Consider the following 18,590-nt stretch of genomic DNA (forward strand, 5'->3'; position numbering starts at 1 on the left):
GACAACGCATACTACAATATTTTGATATTTGACTGCTGGACTAATAAGGCTACTAGAATCTTATTATGTATGTATGTATGTATGTATGTATGTATGTATGTATGTATGTATATATATATATATATATATATATATATATATGTATGTACAAATTAAAATATTTTTAAGTTAGCAGCAATTGAAAATGATTTGTACTTTGGTTCTCTACTATGCTAATGAAAAGCAGTATTTTACCGAGATTCTGCATTACTAGACAAACTGCCAGTGCCCCTTCCTTCAAGCCCAGACAAGGGTATGGGCCACACCATATACACAGGGGCACATTCCCTCAATGATCTTCTACACAGAAAATCCTATACTTCTGCATAGAGCAATCCTGCAAGTCAGTGTAACAAAAAACAAAGAACTGGATAAGACTGCCTTCTCATTGGCATAGTAAAGAAAAAATACAAACTTCTTTCAAAACTTCCTTTTTACAGTTTTGTTTAGAGATTGCGGCTTCTTTAATTTTGATAAGGTTAAAAAAGGCTACATATATAATTCACCATACGCAGTGCAGACAAAAGCCAACCACAGAAAACCACTACCTCTTGTGAATTTACAGTAGGTTGATCTATTTCTGTAGGCTGTTCATGGGCAGGAGCTTTTCGGTTTCCAACCACCTTGGCTAAATTTGGTTTAGGTCTTAATAAGCGACCTCTTATTGACGGGAAGGACTTCACCTCACTAGAGAGAGAAAAAAAAAAACGCAGACAAGTTAATAGTCAACTACAACAATTTCTGTCAATGTCCTGATGCTGTAACAATTGTATTACAGGTGCTGACAAAAAGGTGCTATTTCCTAGCTGTTTGTTTTGCATTTATTAGGAAGGGTTAAAGGCACAGTGTAGTTAAATGTCAGCCCTACAGAACCTGCAAGTCTATGTGGTGAACTCCAGTCATGCTCAGGGGCTGCAGACAACTTGATGTGTTTTAAATTCATTAAGAAATTAGAGCATATAATTTTTTTAAACACAATGTCCCTTTAAATAAAATATTTTTGTCACCATATTACAAAATTTAGTATGAATATCAAAGAGATTCAGTTTACAAATCTATAAAAAAAAAAAACAGTAGTGTATATATATATATATATATATATATATTTATTTTCTTTTCAGGAGGAGGTAAAGACACCCTACAACAGAACTCTAAAATATATCATTTAGCCAAAAACCAGGAGACACAGAAAGCGGGAAATACAGTAGGGTAAAAGGGGTGCAAACCAGAACTGCCGCCAGCCAGAAAAAATAATTGGTAAGTTCATGGACTCTCGCCAACAAGAAAGAAATGACTCAGGTTGAGAATAAATTAGGCTCTCTTTCGAACCCCTAATTTAACGCCTTTAGGACGGGATGAAACATCCTAACTTTTGCGGTGTCCTGTTCCCCTCCTGGTATTAACTCGAGTGGATCCGACTGAGGGATGTGCCTAACAACACAGACCGCCCCCCAGGAGCCAATCGGCTCCGTTTTGAGTCACATGATCACAGTGACTCATGTGACTTCCTTTTGGCGAATTTATATACTAAGAGGAGAAATCTTCAACATCTAGACTTGTGGGTTAATAGAATTTTTAAACAGATATTCGATTAGAACATATAAAAACTTCAAATCTCTGTTTCCAACCATTTCCTTATTCTTTCTCTCTCTTTCTTTCCAGGTCTTGCTCTTTCTTCCCTTTCTACTTACCCCTACTTCTAATCTCTTTTGTCCTCTTCCTTTTTCTCAGAAAGAACCGACTCTGTTCATTTAAGCTCTTTCCATATAAGTCATAAAGAGTCCATCCATTGAATATGCCTTTCACCTCAGGCGTAGTCCATAATAATGAGATAACATGCTTTCAAACAGCAGATATATTCTTTTGCGCAAGTCCCACACAAACAAATCTATAAAAAGATATAGATGGCTGTAGACTTAACCACTTACAACTTGAAATAGTGGTTGAAATTTACCACTAGTGTAAAATGATTTTACACCAACATCTATAAAGTGACACTCTGTAGGCATACCATTTTCCCTATGTACCAGTGACAAGTAATAATACAAGCATAATAGTTAACTTATTCCAGAGTTAAAGCTAGTAGCGGGTAGCTTTGCCAATTTCTAAATCCGTATAAATACTACTACAGCTTTGTAAAAGCAGATTGCTGTACAGCCACACAGCTTAGAGAATGCTCAGAAAAACAAGGTCCATATAGTAACTTGGGCCAATACATTTGCCGAGTCTCTAATACAGAAATAATGACCAGTTATTTATACAGCGCAGCATGTAGCATAATGATATTTTCAAGAGATCCGTCCATAGACCAGACCCAAACAGAAACAGATCACTTCTGAGTTCTACCAATGTACACAGAAGCAGACTGACAATTTGCTTACAAAATGAAGACGATATAATGGCCCAGCGAAATCCGACAGGCTATCTTATCTCCCATGTTACATCACTAATACGCAAGCTGTGAAGTCCATGAAAAATGGGTGCAACAAAGGCAGACACCTAATTACGTGAAAATACAGCGAGAAGAACTTTTCTGCCAAAAGCTGCCTCAGCCGAGAAAAACGCATCAAATTGGTACCATTTTGTAATAATGTGCAAAGACAACCAAGTTGCTGCCTTGCAAATTTGATCTACTGAAGCCTCAGAGCGAGTCAAATGAGCTATAATACATAAGCCTTATGAATCACACCTTTCAATCAGGAAGCTAAGGTAACAGATGTTGCCTTCTGATTCTTGCATTTGGCTGAAAATAAAACAAACAAATAAGCTTGAGGACTGATAAATTCTTTAGTGGCTTGAAGATAGACATTCAGAGCCCTGACCACATCCAAACTGAAAACTGGAAGATCTCACAAAGTTTTAAGATATTGATTGGTAACCTCGCCTTGAGGAGACTAAACTCCCTGAGATCTACGAAGACCTAAGACCACTCCCCAACCTGAGAGACTGTGATAATTATTTCTTAAGACGGATGATGAAGAGACATTCCCAGGGAACATTGGGAGACGTCCACCAAGACAGGGACTTTTTGATCAAGGGATTTATCCAAATTAACAGATGATATTTTTGTAAACACCCCCCTCCCCCCCCACACTGCTTTAGCATGCATAACTCAAGTGGGTGAAGGTGAAACATTGCAAAAGGAATGAATTCTGATGCTGCAACCATTATACCTACTACTTCCATACACTGAGCCACTGAAGACTGAGGTACTGATGACTACTGAAGATTTTGACAAGCTTACTGAAGTTTGAGCTTGCATTCTGTTAGGTATAGCTGCACTGATACAGAATCTATTATCACACACAGGGAGGACACTCTTGTGAGAGGAATTAGAGAACTCTTGGCAACATTTACCTTCCAGCCATGACTGAAAAAACCATAGCAGTTTTTCGGTACAACAAGTCACTAAAGGTAAAGAGGGCACCTGAACCAAAATATCGTCCAAGTATGGCGCTACAGCTATACCCTGTGCTCTTACAAGAAAAAAGAGCCCCAATAACCTTGGTAAAAACAATGGGCGCTGTAATTAGTCCAAAAGGAAGAGTCATAAATTGAAAATGTCTGTCCAGAAAGGCAAAATGAAGGAACTGATGATGCTCTTTGTGAATAGGAATGTGAACATAAGCATGCTTCAAGACAACAGTAGTCATAAATTGTCACTGCTGGACTAATGGAAGGTTAGATAAAATAATTTCAATCTTGAATGAAGGAACCCTGAAGAACTAGTTTAAAGTTTTTAGATCCAATTTGGGTCTAAAGGTTCTTTCCTTGGTTGGAGTAAAAAACCTTTCCCCTGCACTGACAGCAGAACATGGATAATCACCCCCATGTTTTCTAGATCCTGAATACACTGAAAAAAGTGCAGATATTTTTTTCTGCCTTTTTGAGACGTGAGGAGGTTGTGATCTAAAACCTATTCTGTACCCTTGAGAAATAATCTAGTACCCAAGGGTCCTGAACAGACTGAGACCAAACCTTCTTGAAAAGGCTCAACCTGCACCCCTACCACACCTTCATGCAAATTTTGCATTGGAAGGAGATTTCTTAGCCATTGATGATAATCAAATAAATGATAGGTTGCTAAGTGCCCCAAAAATTGTCAAAATGTGGAAGAAACTTATTACGTTAGAAAAAATATACAAATATAATCTTAAACACCCAACCAAAAATCCTGGTATAGGGAATGTTGCCATCTCTAGTCGACTTTCTGCAAAACACAGCAGTATGTCTAGAGTGCACAATGGCCACCAGCAGAGTGAGAGAGATGCAGTTCGGGGTGTGAAAAACAAGCACTGCAGTTAAGAAATTGTTAACCTTCTCCATAATGGAGTGCAATTGGTACTCGCACTGTGCTATCAGCATCCCCACGCTGCGCACTCTAACATCTATACCCGGTATCCATGTAGCGCTCTTGACAATCTGCAGTGCAGACATAAGGGTAGAGGGACTGTAAAATTAAGGCCCTGCTTCGGACTAATGGAGCAAAACCTCATAAAGCACTTAGAAACCCCAACAGCTGGTATAGTCCTGAGTACTTTATGCAGCCGTAAACCACATAGCTAATAGCTCAAACTATTCCAATAAGGGTGTGGAGTTAAAGTTGCTATCCAGACTGTGTTACCTGTCTGCTGTCCTCTGGCTATGCTGCATACTTACAAAAATATACCTACTAATAGCCTGTGGGCTGTGTGAGTGAAAAGGTACTTACCAAGCAAACACCCACTCTACTGTGCTTACCCACCTGGTGTACAAGGATACTGCAGAGAGCCCATCCAGTACTGTACTAGGCAGTAGAAAATATACGGAGGAGTACATCTATATGGTCAGACAGGAGGAGGCAGAAGGACCAGTCCCAGATACACCTGTGGCAGGTTTGTGTCCATGAGTACAGCAGGAGAATTACATTGCACAGCCAGTACTCTCCTATTCCCCTCTCTTCAAGGATACGTCCTACAAGGGACCAAAGATCCCCGTTTTCTTAAATATCATCTTAAGCACCTCAATTTTCACCTGGTCCTGGAGAGGCAAAGAAAGACTGGGAGGTACAGAAGTGAAGGAATAATAGAGTTCTGGTGTAGGGTGTTTTTGCCTTCTCCTGGTGGCCAGGTGATGAAATCTCAACAGTTAGGAATTGTAGACTCTCATAACCTTAAAGGATTACTGTTTTTTACTTTTTTCGTTACTCAATAGTCCCATATTTTGTATAATTATAATCTATTAAAAGCTACTAACCTATATTTTGAATAAAACGAAGCTTACAAACCTTATATTTTAACTAAATATTACCCGGCCATGACGTCACCTTTCCCAGCCCATCGTTTTCGACATAGTGTGTATATGAAATGATTGACCAATAACATTTCGCTCCTATGCATATCATTACCAGCTTAACCCTTCCTAATAAGCCTGCGCGTCAATTCAGCTAAATCGCGCATGCGCATTTGTAATTGTAGAAGCCGAAGTTACCCACATCTCTGTTAGTTTTACGCTTGCGCATTGGAGGGAAAATCTATTGAATCGGTTATCCAGACTTTCTACGTATTAGATAACATTGACACGTCTTATATCTAGCTAAATATTGTACGGCTGTTTACAATTAAAAAGAACTAAAGCAGTAACTTTTTTTGTTCAGTTTATATGTAAACAAGCTGTCACTAAGCACCCACACTATTCTACCCCCTATACCGGCGCCCACGGAGCCCCCCCCAACTAAATAAAGTTACTAACCCCTAAAACGCCGCTCCTAGACCCCGCCGCAACTCTTATAAATGAATTAACTCCTAAACCGCCGCTCCCGGAGCCCACCGCCACCTACATTATACCTAGTAACCCCTATCCTGCCCCCCTATACCGCCGCAACTAAATAAATGTATTACCCCCTAAACCGCCGCTCCCGGAGCCCACCGCCACTATAATAAATATGTTAACCCCTATACCGCCGCTCCCGGAGCCCACCGCAAGCTACATTATACATATTAACCCCTAATCTGTCCCCCCTACACCGTCGCCACCTATAATAAATTTATTAACCCCTATCCTGCCCCCCCTACACCGCCGCCACTGTAATAAAATGATAAACCCCTAAACCTAAGTCTAACACTAACCCTAACACCCCCCTAACTTAAATATTTATTAAATACATCTAAATAAATGTAACTCTTATTAGCTAAATGAATCCTATTTAAAACTAAATACTTCCCTTTAAAATAAACCCTAATATAGCTACAATATAAATAATAATTATATTGTAGCTATCTTAGGATTTATTTTTATTTTACAGGCAACTTTCAATTTATTTTAACTAGGTACAATAGCTATTAAATAGTTATTAACTATTTAATAGCTTACCTAGCAAAAATAAAGAGAAATTTACCTGTAAAATAAATCCTAACCTAAGTTACAATTACACCTAACACTACACTATACTTTAATAAATGAATCTTATTTAAAACTAAATACTTACCTGTAAAATAAACCCTACGATAGCTACAATGTAATTAATAATTACATTGTAGATATCTTAGGATTTATATTTATTTTACAGGTAACTTTGTATTTATTTTAGCTAGTTAGAATAGTTATTAAATAGTTATTAACTATTTAATAACTACCTAGCTAAAAGAAATACAAAATTACCTGTAAAATAAATCCTAACCTAAGTTACAATTAAACCTAACACTACACTATCATTAAATTAATTAAATTAATTACCTACAAATAACTACAATTAAATTCAATTAAATAAACTAACTAAAGTACAAAAAATAAAAAAATAAGTTACAAACATTTAACAAATATTACAACAATTTTAAGCTACTTACACCTAATCTAAGCCCCCTAATAAAATAACAAAGCCCCCCAAAATAAAAAAATGCCCTACCCTATTCTACATTAAAAAAGTTCAAAGCTCTTTTACCTTACCAGCCCTTAAAAGGGCCTTTTGTGGAGCATGACCAAAAGAAAACTGCTCTTTTGCCCGTAAAATAAAAATACAGCCCCCCCCCCCAACATTAAAACCTACCACCCACATACCCCTAATCTAACCCAAACCCCCCCTTAAATAAACCTAACACTACCCCCCTGAAGATCATCCTACCTTGAGTCGTGTTCAGCCAGCCGACCACCGATAGAACGAAGAGGAGATCCGGAGCGGCAGAAGTCATCATCCAAGGGGCGCTGAAGAAATCTTCCATCCGATGAAGTCATCATCCAGGCGGTGCTGAAGAAATCTTCCATCCGATAGAAGTCTAAATCCAGGCGGCGTCTTCAAACTTCATCCATCCTGAGCGGAGCGGAGCCATCTTCAGAGGAGCCTACGCGGATCCATCCTCTTCTTCCCGACGACTAACGACGAATGACGGTACCTGAATCAGCCAATCAGATTCAAGTTCAATCCGATTGGCTGATTGGTTCAGCCAATCGGATTGAACTTGAATCTGATTGGCTGATTCAGTCAGCCAATCAGATTTTTCTACCTTAATTCCGATTGGCTGATAGAATCCTATCAGCCAATCGGAATTCGAGTGACGCCATCTTGGATGACGTCACTTAAAGGTACCGTCATTCGTCGTCAGGAAGAAGAGGATGGATCCGCGTAGGCTCCTCTGAAGATGGCTCCGCTCCGCTCAGGATGGATAAAGGTTGAAGACGCCGCCTGGATTTAAGACTTCTATCGGATGGAAGATTTCTTCAGCGCCGCCTGGATGATGACTTCATCGGATGGAAGATTTCTTCAGCGCCCCTTGGATGATGACTTCTGCCGCTCCGGATCTCCTCTTCGGTTCCATCGGTGGTCGGCTGGCTGAACACGACTCAAGGTAGGATGATCTTCAGGGGGGTAGTGTTAGGTTTATTTAAGGGGGGTTTGGGTTAGATTAGGGGTATGTGGGTGGTGGGTTTTAATGTTGGGGGGGGGCTGTATTTTTCTTTTACAGGCAAAAGAGCATTTTTCTTTGGGGCATGCTCCGCAAAAGGCCCTTTTAAGGGCTGGTAAGGTAAAAGAGCTTTGAACTTTTTTAATGTAGAATAGGGTAGGGCATTTTTTATTTTGGGGGGCTTTGTTATTTTATTAGGGGGCTTAGATTAGGTGTAAGTAGCTTAAAATTGTTGTAATATTTGTTAAATGTTTGTAACTTATTTTTTTATTTTTTGTAACAGCTTTTTTTATTTTTTGTACTTTAGTTAGTTTATTTAATTGAATTTAATTGTAGTTATTTGTAGGTAATTAATTTAATTAATTTAATGATAGTGTAGTGTTAGGTTTAATTGTAACTTAGGTTAGGATTTATTTTACAGGTAAATTTCTCTTTATTTTAGCTAGGTAAGCTATTAAATAGTTAATAACTATTTAATAGCTATTGTACCTAGTTAAAATAAATTGAAAGTTGCATGTAAAATAAAAATAAATCCTAAGATGGCTACAATATAATTATTATTTCTCCTACATTGGTGTGTCCGGTACACGGCTTCATCCTTATTATTCCCACAAGTCTCTTCCCCTACAGGAAATGGCAAAGGGAGCACACAGCAAAAGCTGTCCATATAGTCCCCCCTCTGGCTCCGCCCCCCAGTCATTCTCTTTGCCTGCTCTGAACAAGTAGCATCTCCACAGGCATGGTAAAGAGTATGTGGTTCCGCAGACCAGAGTGGGTCATTGTCACGACCGACGCCAGTCTTTTAGGCTGGGGCGCGGTCTGGGACTCCCTGAAAGCTCAGGGTCTATGGTCTCAGGAAGAGTCTCTTCTCCCGATAAACATTCTGGAACTGAGAGCGATATTCAATGCGCTCCGGGCTTGGCCTCAACTAGCGAAGGCCAGATTCATAAGATTTCAGTCGGACAACATGACGACTGTAGCGTACATCAATCATCAGGGGGGAACAAAGAGTTCCTTGGCGATAAGAGAGGTATCCAAGATCATCAAATGGGCGGAGGATCACTCCTGCCATCTATCTGCAATTCACATCCCAGGAGTGGACAACTGGGAGGCAGATTATTTGAGTCGTCAGACTTTCCATCCGGGGGAGTGGGAACTCCACCCGGAGGTCTTTGCCCAGTTAACTCAACTATGGGGCATTCCAGACATGGATCTGATGGCGTCTCGTCAGAACTTCAAGGTTCCTCGCTACGGGTCCAGATCCAGGGATCCCAAGGCGACACTAGTGGATGCATTGGTGGCGCCTTGGTCGTTCAACCTAGCTTATGTGTTTCCACCGTTTCCTCTCCTTCCCAGGCTTGTAGCCAGGATCAAACAGGAGAAGGCCTCGGTGATTCTGATAGCTCCTGCGTGGCCACGCTGGACTTGGTATGCAGACCTGGTGAATATGTCATCGGCTCCACCATGGAAGCTACCTTTGAGACAGGATCTTCTAGTACAAGGTCCATTCGAACATCCAAATCTAGTCTCTCTGCAACTGACTGCTTGGAAATTGAACGCTTGATTTTATCTAAGCGTGGGTTTTCAGATTCAGTTATAGATACTCTGGTCCAAGCCAGTTAACCTGTGACTAGGAAAATTTACCATAAGATATGGAAAAAATATATCTGTTGGTGCGAATCCAAGGGATTCTCTTGGAGTAAAATTAAAATTCCTAGGATACTCTCCTTTCTCCAAGAGGGTTTGGATAAAGGGTTGTCAGCGAGTTCTCTAAAAGGACAGATATCTGCTCTGTCTGTTTTGTTGCACAAACGTCTGGCAGCAGTGCCAGATGTACAGGCGTTTGTACAGGCCTTAGTCAGAATCAAGCCTGTCTACAGACCCATGACTCCTCCATGGAGTCTAAACTTAGTTCTTTCAGTTCTTCAAGGGGTTCCGTTTGAACCTTTACATTCCATAGATATTAAGTTACTATCTTGGAAAGTTCTGTTTTTGGTTGCTATTTCTTCTGCTAGAAGAGTTTCTGAATTGTCTGCTTTGCAGTGTACTTCACCCTATCTGGTATTCCATACAGATAAGGTTGTTTTGCGTACCAAACCTGGTTTTCTTCCAAAAGTGGTTTCCAACAGGAATATTAACCAGGAAATAGTTCCTTCTCTGTGTCCGAATCCAGTTTCGAAGAAGGAACGTTTGTTACACAATTTAGATGTGGTCCGTGCTTTAAAATTCTATTTAGAAGCAACAAAGGATTTCAGACAGACTTCATCTTTGTTTGTCGTTTATTCTGGTAAGAGGAGAGGGCAGAAAGCTACTGCTACCTCTCTTTCTTTTTGGCTGAAAAGCATCATCCGATTGGATTATGAGACTGCCGGACGGCAGCCTCCTGAACGAATTACAGCTCACTCTACTAGAGCTGTGGCTTCCACTTGGGCCTTCAAAAATGAGGCTTCTGTTGATCAGATCTGTAAGGCAGCGACTTGGTCTTCTCTGCATACTTTTGCCAAATTTTACAAATTTGATACTTATGCTTCTTCGGAGGCTATTTTTGGGAGAAAGGTTTTGCAAGCCATGGTGCCTTCCGTTTAGGTAACCTGACTTGTTCCCTCCCTTCATCCGTGTCCTAAAGCTTTGGTATTGGTTCCCACAAGTAAGGATGAAGCCGTGGACCGGACACACCAATGTAGGAGAAAACAGAATTTATGCTTACCTGATAAATTTCTTTCTCCTACGGTGTGTCCGGTCCACGGCCCGCCCTGGCTTTTTTAGTCAGGTTTCAAATTTTTTATTTCTGTACACTACAATCACCACGGCACCCTATGGTTTCTCCTTTTTCTCCTAACCGTCGGTCGAATGACTGGGGGGCGGAGCAAGAGGGGGGACTATATGGACAGCTTTTGCTGTGTGCTCCCTTTGCCATTTCCTGTAGGGGAAGAGAATATTCCCACAAGTAAGGATGAAGCCGTGGACCGGACACACCGAAGGAGAAAAAAATTTATCAGGTAAGCATAAATTCTGTTTTATATTGTAGCTATATTAGGGTTTATTTTAAAGGTAAGTATTTAGTTTTAAATAGGATTCATTTAGCTAATAAGAGTTACATTTATTTAGATGTATTTAATTAATATTTAAGTTAGGGGGATGTTAGGGTTAGTGTTAGACTTAGGTTTAGGGGTTAATCATTTTATTACAGTGGCGGCGGTGTGGGGGGGGCAGAATAGGGGTTAATAAATGTATTATAGGTGGCGACGGTGTAGGGGGGGACAGATTAGGGGTTAATATGTATAATGTAGCTTGCAGTGGGCTCCGGGAGCGGCGGTATAGGGGTTAACATATTTATTATAGTGGCGGTGGGCTCCGGGAGTGGCGGTTTAGGGGGTAATACATTTATTTAGTTGCGGCGGTGTAGGTGGGGCAGATTAGGGGTGTTTAGACTCGGGGTACATGTTAGGGTGTTAGGTGTAGACATTTCCCATAGGAATCAATGGGATGTCTGGCAGCAGCGAACCTGAACTTTCGCTATGGTCAGACTCCCATTGATTCCTATGGGATCCGCTGCCTCCAGGGCGGCGGATTGAAAACCAGGTACGCTGGGCCGGAAAAGTGCTGAGCGTACCTGCTAGTTTTCATTTTAAGTATAGTTTGCTCGTTTACTCTAGGGCGATTCTGGAAGTGATCGTAAGCTATGTATTTACGTGATGTGCGCAGCTCACTCGACTGCTGCTGATAGATTCTACTTGCCTTATTCTACTGCAGATGGTGACGTTTCCTGTGACGCTGCGGTAACTCGCGCATGCGCATTAGTTCAGAAAAAACGCCATCTTACAACTGCAGTTGTCAGCACGGATTGGTAATCCGTAACGGCTGACATACAAGTAGGTTGGGAAACAATTAATATTTCAAAGTAAATTATTGGCCAAAGGGTACATATTTAATAAATGAAGTACATTAGAAAATAAGAGTTTTAAAACTATACTACGATTTTATTTGCATATCATTTCTGACTACAGTGTCCCTTTAAGAAAGAAAAGGTTTATGAATGATTTGAAATACCCTAGATTTCTGCTAAATCATAAAAATAGACAGACAAAACAACCTGCTAAAACCAAAATACCGTTTAAACATTTTTGGCTGGAAAATGTATATAATCCTTGGTACAATCCATTAGTATTATCCAACTTCAGATGACTGACCCTACACCACTGACACTTTCCTATAAAAGTTCTTGATACAAAACTTATAACAGGCTTTCATTGCCATGAGGCAGCCCCAATCCATTAATCTCTTTCCACCTTGTTCCATGGATGAGATGAGATTTTGGTTTGCAAGAGTTTTATTCAGTATGCCGTCTAAAGATAATAGTTTCAGAACAGTTGCGGAATAGTCCAGAATGTCTTTCAATAATGTTTTTGTTTAGCCTTTTCCTTTTAAAGCAGACAAGATATTTTTGCAGGTCGTTTGCCATTACCCTAGGGTGATTTTCCTTAATCTCATCCTGTGGTCTTCAACTCTTAGAAACAGATTGATTTATACCAAGACTTTTAAAGATGCATTTAAACCATTTCCTGATTTATATACCTCTACATTTATTATAATCAGTGCATGATTCATGGTAGCAAGACTTTAAATAGAGCAGCATACTATGATAATTAGTATTAGCGCTGCGGAATCTGTTGGCGCTCTACAAATAACGGATAATAATAATAATAATAATTACCAAAATAAATATTCAATTCAACCCGCACCTCCTTTCTCATACTTAATCATATTTTTATAAGTATTTGAGGATCTCACTCTTGCAGTTCGCCTACCATTCAAGATTGTAAGTTCCCAAGGGAATAGGGCCCTCAATTCCTCCTGTATTTATTTGGTAAATTTTGTCTTGTCTCTTACAAATATTGTATCCTTGTTGTACTTTTATCATTTGAACCCATGGACTTCGCTGCAGAATGTGTTGGCGATTTATAAATAAAGTATAATAACAATAATCTAGGGAATGCCAAAGAGGACATTTTTATTCAACCGTACAGTGTTTTTTTTAAATTCTGCAATTAAACATAAACAGAATAGAATACATGTATGAGTGGTTATTATTTATGCCATTCAAGGTTCTGTGTATAATTATGGTTTTAACATTAATAGCAGATTGAATTCAGAACCGATAATAAAAAATAATAAATAAGAATTTATGCTTACCTGATAAATGTATTTCTTTTTTGACACGATGAGTCCACGGATCATCTTAAATACTAATGGGATATTCACCTCCTGATCAGCAGGAGGCGGTAAAGAGTACCACAGCAATGCTGTTAAATAGCTCCTCCCTTCCATCCCACTCCAGTCATTCGACCGAAGTTAAGTATAGAAAGGAAAAACCAAGGTGCAGAGGTGTCTGAAGCTTATAATAACCAACAACCTGTCTTTCAAGAACAGGGCGGGCCATGGACTCATCGTGTCAAAAAAGAAATACATTTATCAGGTAAGCATAAATTATTTTTTTTTTTAATGACATGAGTCCACGGATCATCTTAATTACTAATGGGATTCAATACCCAAGCTAGAGTACACAGATAATGGGAGGGACAAGACAGGGAACCTAAACGGAAGGCACCACTGCTTGAAGAACCTTTCTCCCAAAAAACGGCCTCAGCCGAAGCAAAAGTATCAAATTTATAGAACTTTGAAAAAGTGAGAAGAGAAAACCAAGTTGCATCCTTGCAAATATGTTCCACAGAAGCTTCATTCTTGAATGCCCATGAGGAAGCAACGCCCTCGTGGAATGTGTTGTAACTCAATCTGGAGGCTGCTGCCCATCAGTCTCATATGCAAAACGTAAGATACTCATCATCCAGAAAGAAAGAGAAGTAGCCGTAGCTTTCTGTCCCATACGTTTTCCTGAGAAAACCACAAACAAAGCAGAAGACTGGTGAAAATCCTTAGTGCAGGTAAAACTTTAAAGCACTGACTATGTCCAAATTGTGCAGCAGCCGTTCCTTCTGTGAAGAAGGATTAAAACACCAGGAAAGAACATCCATCTCCTGATTAATGTTCCGATCAAAAACAGCCTTAGGAAGAAATCCTAATTTAGTATGAAAAACTATCTTATCAGAATGGAAAATAAGGTAAGGGGACTCATACTGCAATGTCGAGAGTTGCGACACTATACGAGCAAAAGAAATAGTAACAAGAAACAAAAGTTTCCAAGATAACTTAATATCTAAGGAATGCATAGGCTGAAATGGAACCCCTTGAAGAGCTTTGAGAACTAAATTCAGACTCCATGGAGGAGTAACTGGTTTGAACACAGGCCTGACAAAATGAATGTACATCTGAAACATCTACCAGACGTTTGTGTAATCAAAATAGACAAGACAGATATTTGACCCTTTAGGAAACTAGTCGATAAACCTTTCTCCAAACCTTCTTGGAGAAGGGACAAAATTCTAGGAATCCTAACTCTACTCCATGAGTAGTCCTTGGATTCACACCAATAGAGATATTCAAGCCATATCCTATGGTAAATCTTACCTAGTTACCGGCTTACAAGCCTGAATCATGGTCTCTATGACCGCGTAAGAATGCCCCGCTTGGATAAAATTAAGCGTTCAATCTCCAAGCAGACAGCTTCAGGAAAAAATAGAATTAAATGAAAAAAGGGCCCTTGATTAGAAGGTCCTTCCCAACGGAAGTCTCCAAGGTGGAAGAGATGACCTATCCACCAGGTCTGTATACCAACTCCTGCAAAGCCATGTCAGAGTGAGGAGGATCACAGACGCCCTCCCCTGTTTGATTCGAGCAATGACTCGAGGAAGAAGAGCAAAACGGAGGAAAAAGGTATGCAAGACTGAAAATACAAGGTGCAGTCAGAGCGACTATCAGTACAGCCTGAGGGTTTCTTGACCTCGACCCGTACTACGGAAACTTGGCAGTCTTCCAAAAAACCCTGAGATCCAGTTCCGACTAACCCTATTTGAGAATCAGGCTGGAGGATGGAGCCCCCACTCCCCCAGGAGAAAAGTCTGCCTGCATAGGAAGCCAGTCTCCCTGATGTCCACTCCTGGAATATGGATCGTCAACCGACAGCAATTGTGGGTCTTAAGCGATCTTGGCTACCTCTGTCATGGCCCAGGAACACCAAGTTCCTCCCTGACGGATGATGTCAAACCACTGGGGTTATATTCTCCTACTGGAACCGGAAGAACCGGGCCAAAACTAACTGAGGCCAGGCCATGAAAGCACTGAAGATTGCTCTCAATACCAATGTGTGTATGGGTAGGCCAGACACCGAATGAGTCCATGTTCCCGTAGTCTTGAGAGCCCTTAACTGCTCCCCGGCCCCAAAAGGCTGGCATCTGTTATCACAGTCCCCCAGGAAGACCCGCAAAGACAGGTTCCTTGGGAGGAATGATCATGAGACAACCACCAAAATAGAGATCCCTCGTCTTCCAGCTTTAATCATGGAGACAGAGCCGCATAATCTCCGTTCCACTGACTGCAGTAGTCTGAGGTGGAAAGGGGCGAACGGGATGACGTCCATTGCCGTTACCATTAGCCCATTTACCTCCATCGCTGAGCCACAGATGGCCGAGGAGAGGACTGAAGAGCTAGGCAAGAGTTGAAAACCCTTGATTTCCCGAACTCTGTCAGAAAAATCTTTAGTAACGAAGAGTCTATTAGTATTCTCAAGAAAAACTACCCTTGTAGTTGGAACCCATCCAAGACTGCAGGAAAGATAACTTTTCCGCGAATGGTCTTGCTTGTCGAAAGAAAAAACGTCAATGTCTTGCAATCGGAGCCCGCTAGTAGGGATTCCAGAACCTTTGAGAAAATCCTAGTAGTTGTGGCAAGACCAAATGGCAGAGCCACGAGCAGGAAGTGTTTGTCTAGAAATGCCAACCTCAGAAACTTGTGAAGGTCCCTGTGAAAGGGAACATGCAAGTATGCGTCTTTTAAATCCACCGTGATCATACATTGACCCTCTTGGACCAGAGAAAGAATGGAATGAAAAGCTTCCATCCTGATGAAGGCATTCTGAGAAACTTGTGTAGACTTTTAAGATCCAAAATTGGTCTGAAGGGTCCCTCCTTGGGAACCACGAACAGATTGGAAACAGAAACAAACACTCCCAGGTCAGAGAGGTTCTTTATTAAGTGTGAAAATACCTCTCCTTTTGCCTAGTCTACAGAAAATCTTGAAGGCCAAAACCTGGTCCTGAAAGAAAAAGGGGGGCTGCAACCTTAATTTGTATCCTTGGAACACAAAACCCCTGGATTAGAACATCTCAAACCCAATCCATTGTTATAAATAATAGGCTTCTTGTATTACTTTCACCCTTCCCAGACAGGTCATGCCTCCAGGAAAACCTGGACTGCTGCTGCTTGGAGGAGGAAAAGGAAGAATCGTCTCAGAATTCTCTAAAGGAACTTAATTTATTTTGATGTCCTTTATCTTTATTTCTCCAATCCTGAGGGGAAAAAAAGTGTTCTCCTGTAAGGTCAAAAAACAGCTCCGTCAAAACAGGACCCCAACAAGGACTCTCCTTTGTAAGGATCATCAAAAGTTTGGACTTAGATGACACAGCCGCAGATCAATATTTTAACCATAAGGCTCTGCGAACCAATATGGGAAAGCCTGAAATCTCAGCTCCCAACTAACAACCTGAAGGGAAGCTCTGTAATAAAAGAGATAGCCAACTTAAGGGCCTTTATCTTGGAATAGTTTTCCGAGGGGAGTGTCTGTCGAATAGAATCAGACAATGACGCAACACTAATAGTAGCAATACAAACCTCAGGAGATAATTGAAACCCCTGAGCAACCACTCTAACCATAGAATTCTGAAAGGATCAACTATTCTCACTGGGAATAGTAGTTATAACTATAGGGAATGTAGAAAAATTAATACTCTCTCTTATTCCTTAGAATAATCACTGTAGCCCCAAAACTTCCGCCAAGGAGGTAACGCTACAGAACTTGTCTTGGATTGACTATGACCGTAGTGTCAGAGTCGTCCAGGGTAGCTAAAACCTCCATCAAGTAGTAAACTGAGGAGCTCTAGCTAAATCTGACGAAAACATCATCAGCATCAGAGGAAGGAATTACATTGACTAAATCTCTAGAAATTTTACCATCAGGTAATACCGAAATATACTCCCTTTTTATGAGAAGAAAGTTCGGTATAGACATAGACAGGACAGAAACCCTACACACTGATTGATTTTTTTTTAACATTTCCTCTAACGCTCTCCCTGTAGCAAGGAATTGGGTGGAAAGGCATGGCACTGTATTAATAAAACATAATTTATGCAAGAACTTACCTGATAAATTCATTTATTTTATATTGGCAAGAGTCCATGAGCTAGTGACGTATGGGATATACAATCCTACCAGGAGGGGCAAAGTTTCCCAAACCTCAAAATGCCTATAAATACACCCCTCACCAAACCCACAATTCAGTTTAATGAATAGCCAATACGTGGGGTGATCAAGAAATGAGTAAAAAGCATCAAAGGAATTTGGAAATAATTGTGCTTTATATAAAAAAAAATCATAACCACCATAAAAAAGGGTGGGCCTCATGCACTCTTGCCAATATGAAAGAAATTAATTTATCAGGCAAGTTCTTACATGAGCTAGTGACGTATGGGATAGCAATACCTAAAATGTGGAACTCCACGCAAGAGTCACTAGAGAGGGAGGGATAAAATAAAAACAGCCATTTTCCGCTGAAAAAAATTAATCCACAACCCAAAATATAAATTTAATCTAATAAATGAAAGGAAAAAACTTAAATCAGAAGCAGAAACAAAATGGTAGAATTTAGTAAATGTATGCAAAGAAGACCAAGTTGCAGCTTTGCAAATCTGATCAACTGAAGCTTCATTCTTAAAAGCCCACGAAGTAGAGACTGATCTAGTAGAATGAGCTGTAATTCTCTAAGGCGGGGCTTGACCCGACTCTAAATAAGCTTGATGAATCAAAAGCTTTAACCACGAAGCCAAGGAAACGGCAGAAGCCTTCTGACCTTTCCTGGAACCAGAAAAGATAACAAATAGACTCGAAGTCTTCCTGAAATCTTTAGTAGCTTTAACATAATATTTCAGAGCTCTCACCACATCCAAAGAATGTAAAGATCTCTCCTAAGAATTCTTAGGATTAGGACACAAGGAAGGGACAACAATTTCTCTATTAATGTTGTTAGAATTTACAACCTTAGGTAAGAATTTAAATTAAGTCCGCAAAACTGCCTTATCCTGATGAAAAATCAGAAAAGGAGATTCACAAGAGAGCTGATAATTCAGAAACTCTTCTAGCAGAAGAGATGGCCAAAAGAAACAACACTTTTCAAGAAAGTATTTTAATGTCCAAAGAATGCATAGGCTCAAATGGAGGAGCCTGTAAAGCCTTCAAAACAAATTAAGACTCCAAGGAGGAGAGATTGATTTAATGACAGGCTTGATACGAACCAAAGCCTGAACAAAACAATGAATATCAGGAAGTTTAGCAATCTTTCTGTGAAATAAGACAGAAAGAGCAGAGATTTGTCCTTTCAAGGAACTTGCAGACAAACCTTTATCCAAACCATACTGAAGAAACTGTAAAATTTTAGGAATTCTAAAAGAATGCCAAGAGAATTTATGAAAAGAACACCATGAAATGTAAGTCTTCCAAACTCGATAA

General features: G+C 40.2%; 1 protein-coding gene across 1 annotated transcript in view; it reads right to left on the reverse strand.

Moving 5' to 3' along the window:
* The window catches only part of BDP1 (B double prime 1, subunit of RNA polymerase III transcription initiation factor IIIB), a 437,422-nt gene that overhangs the window by 250,908 nt on the left and 167,924 nt on the right, over positions 1 to 18,590 (reverse strand). Inside the window, exon 16 of the mRNA XM_053701442.1 lies at positions 588 to 726. Within this exon, the coding sequence (XP_053557417.1) occupies positions 588 to 726 (139 nt within the window). The remainder of the gene's footprint in view (positions 1 to 587; positions 727 to 18,590) is intronic.

This window comes from Bombina bombina, chromosome 2 (genome assembly GCF_027579735.1).
Source record: "Bombina bombina isolate aBomBom1 chromosome 2, aBomBom1.pri, whole genome shotgun sequence".
NCBI lineage: Eukaryota > Metazoa > Chordata > Amphibia > Anura > Bombinatoridae > Bombina > Bombina bombina.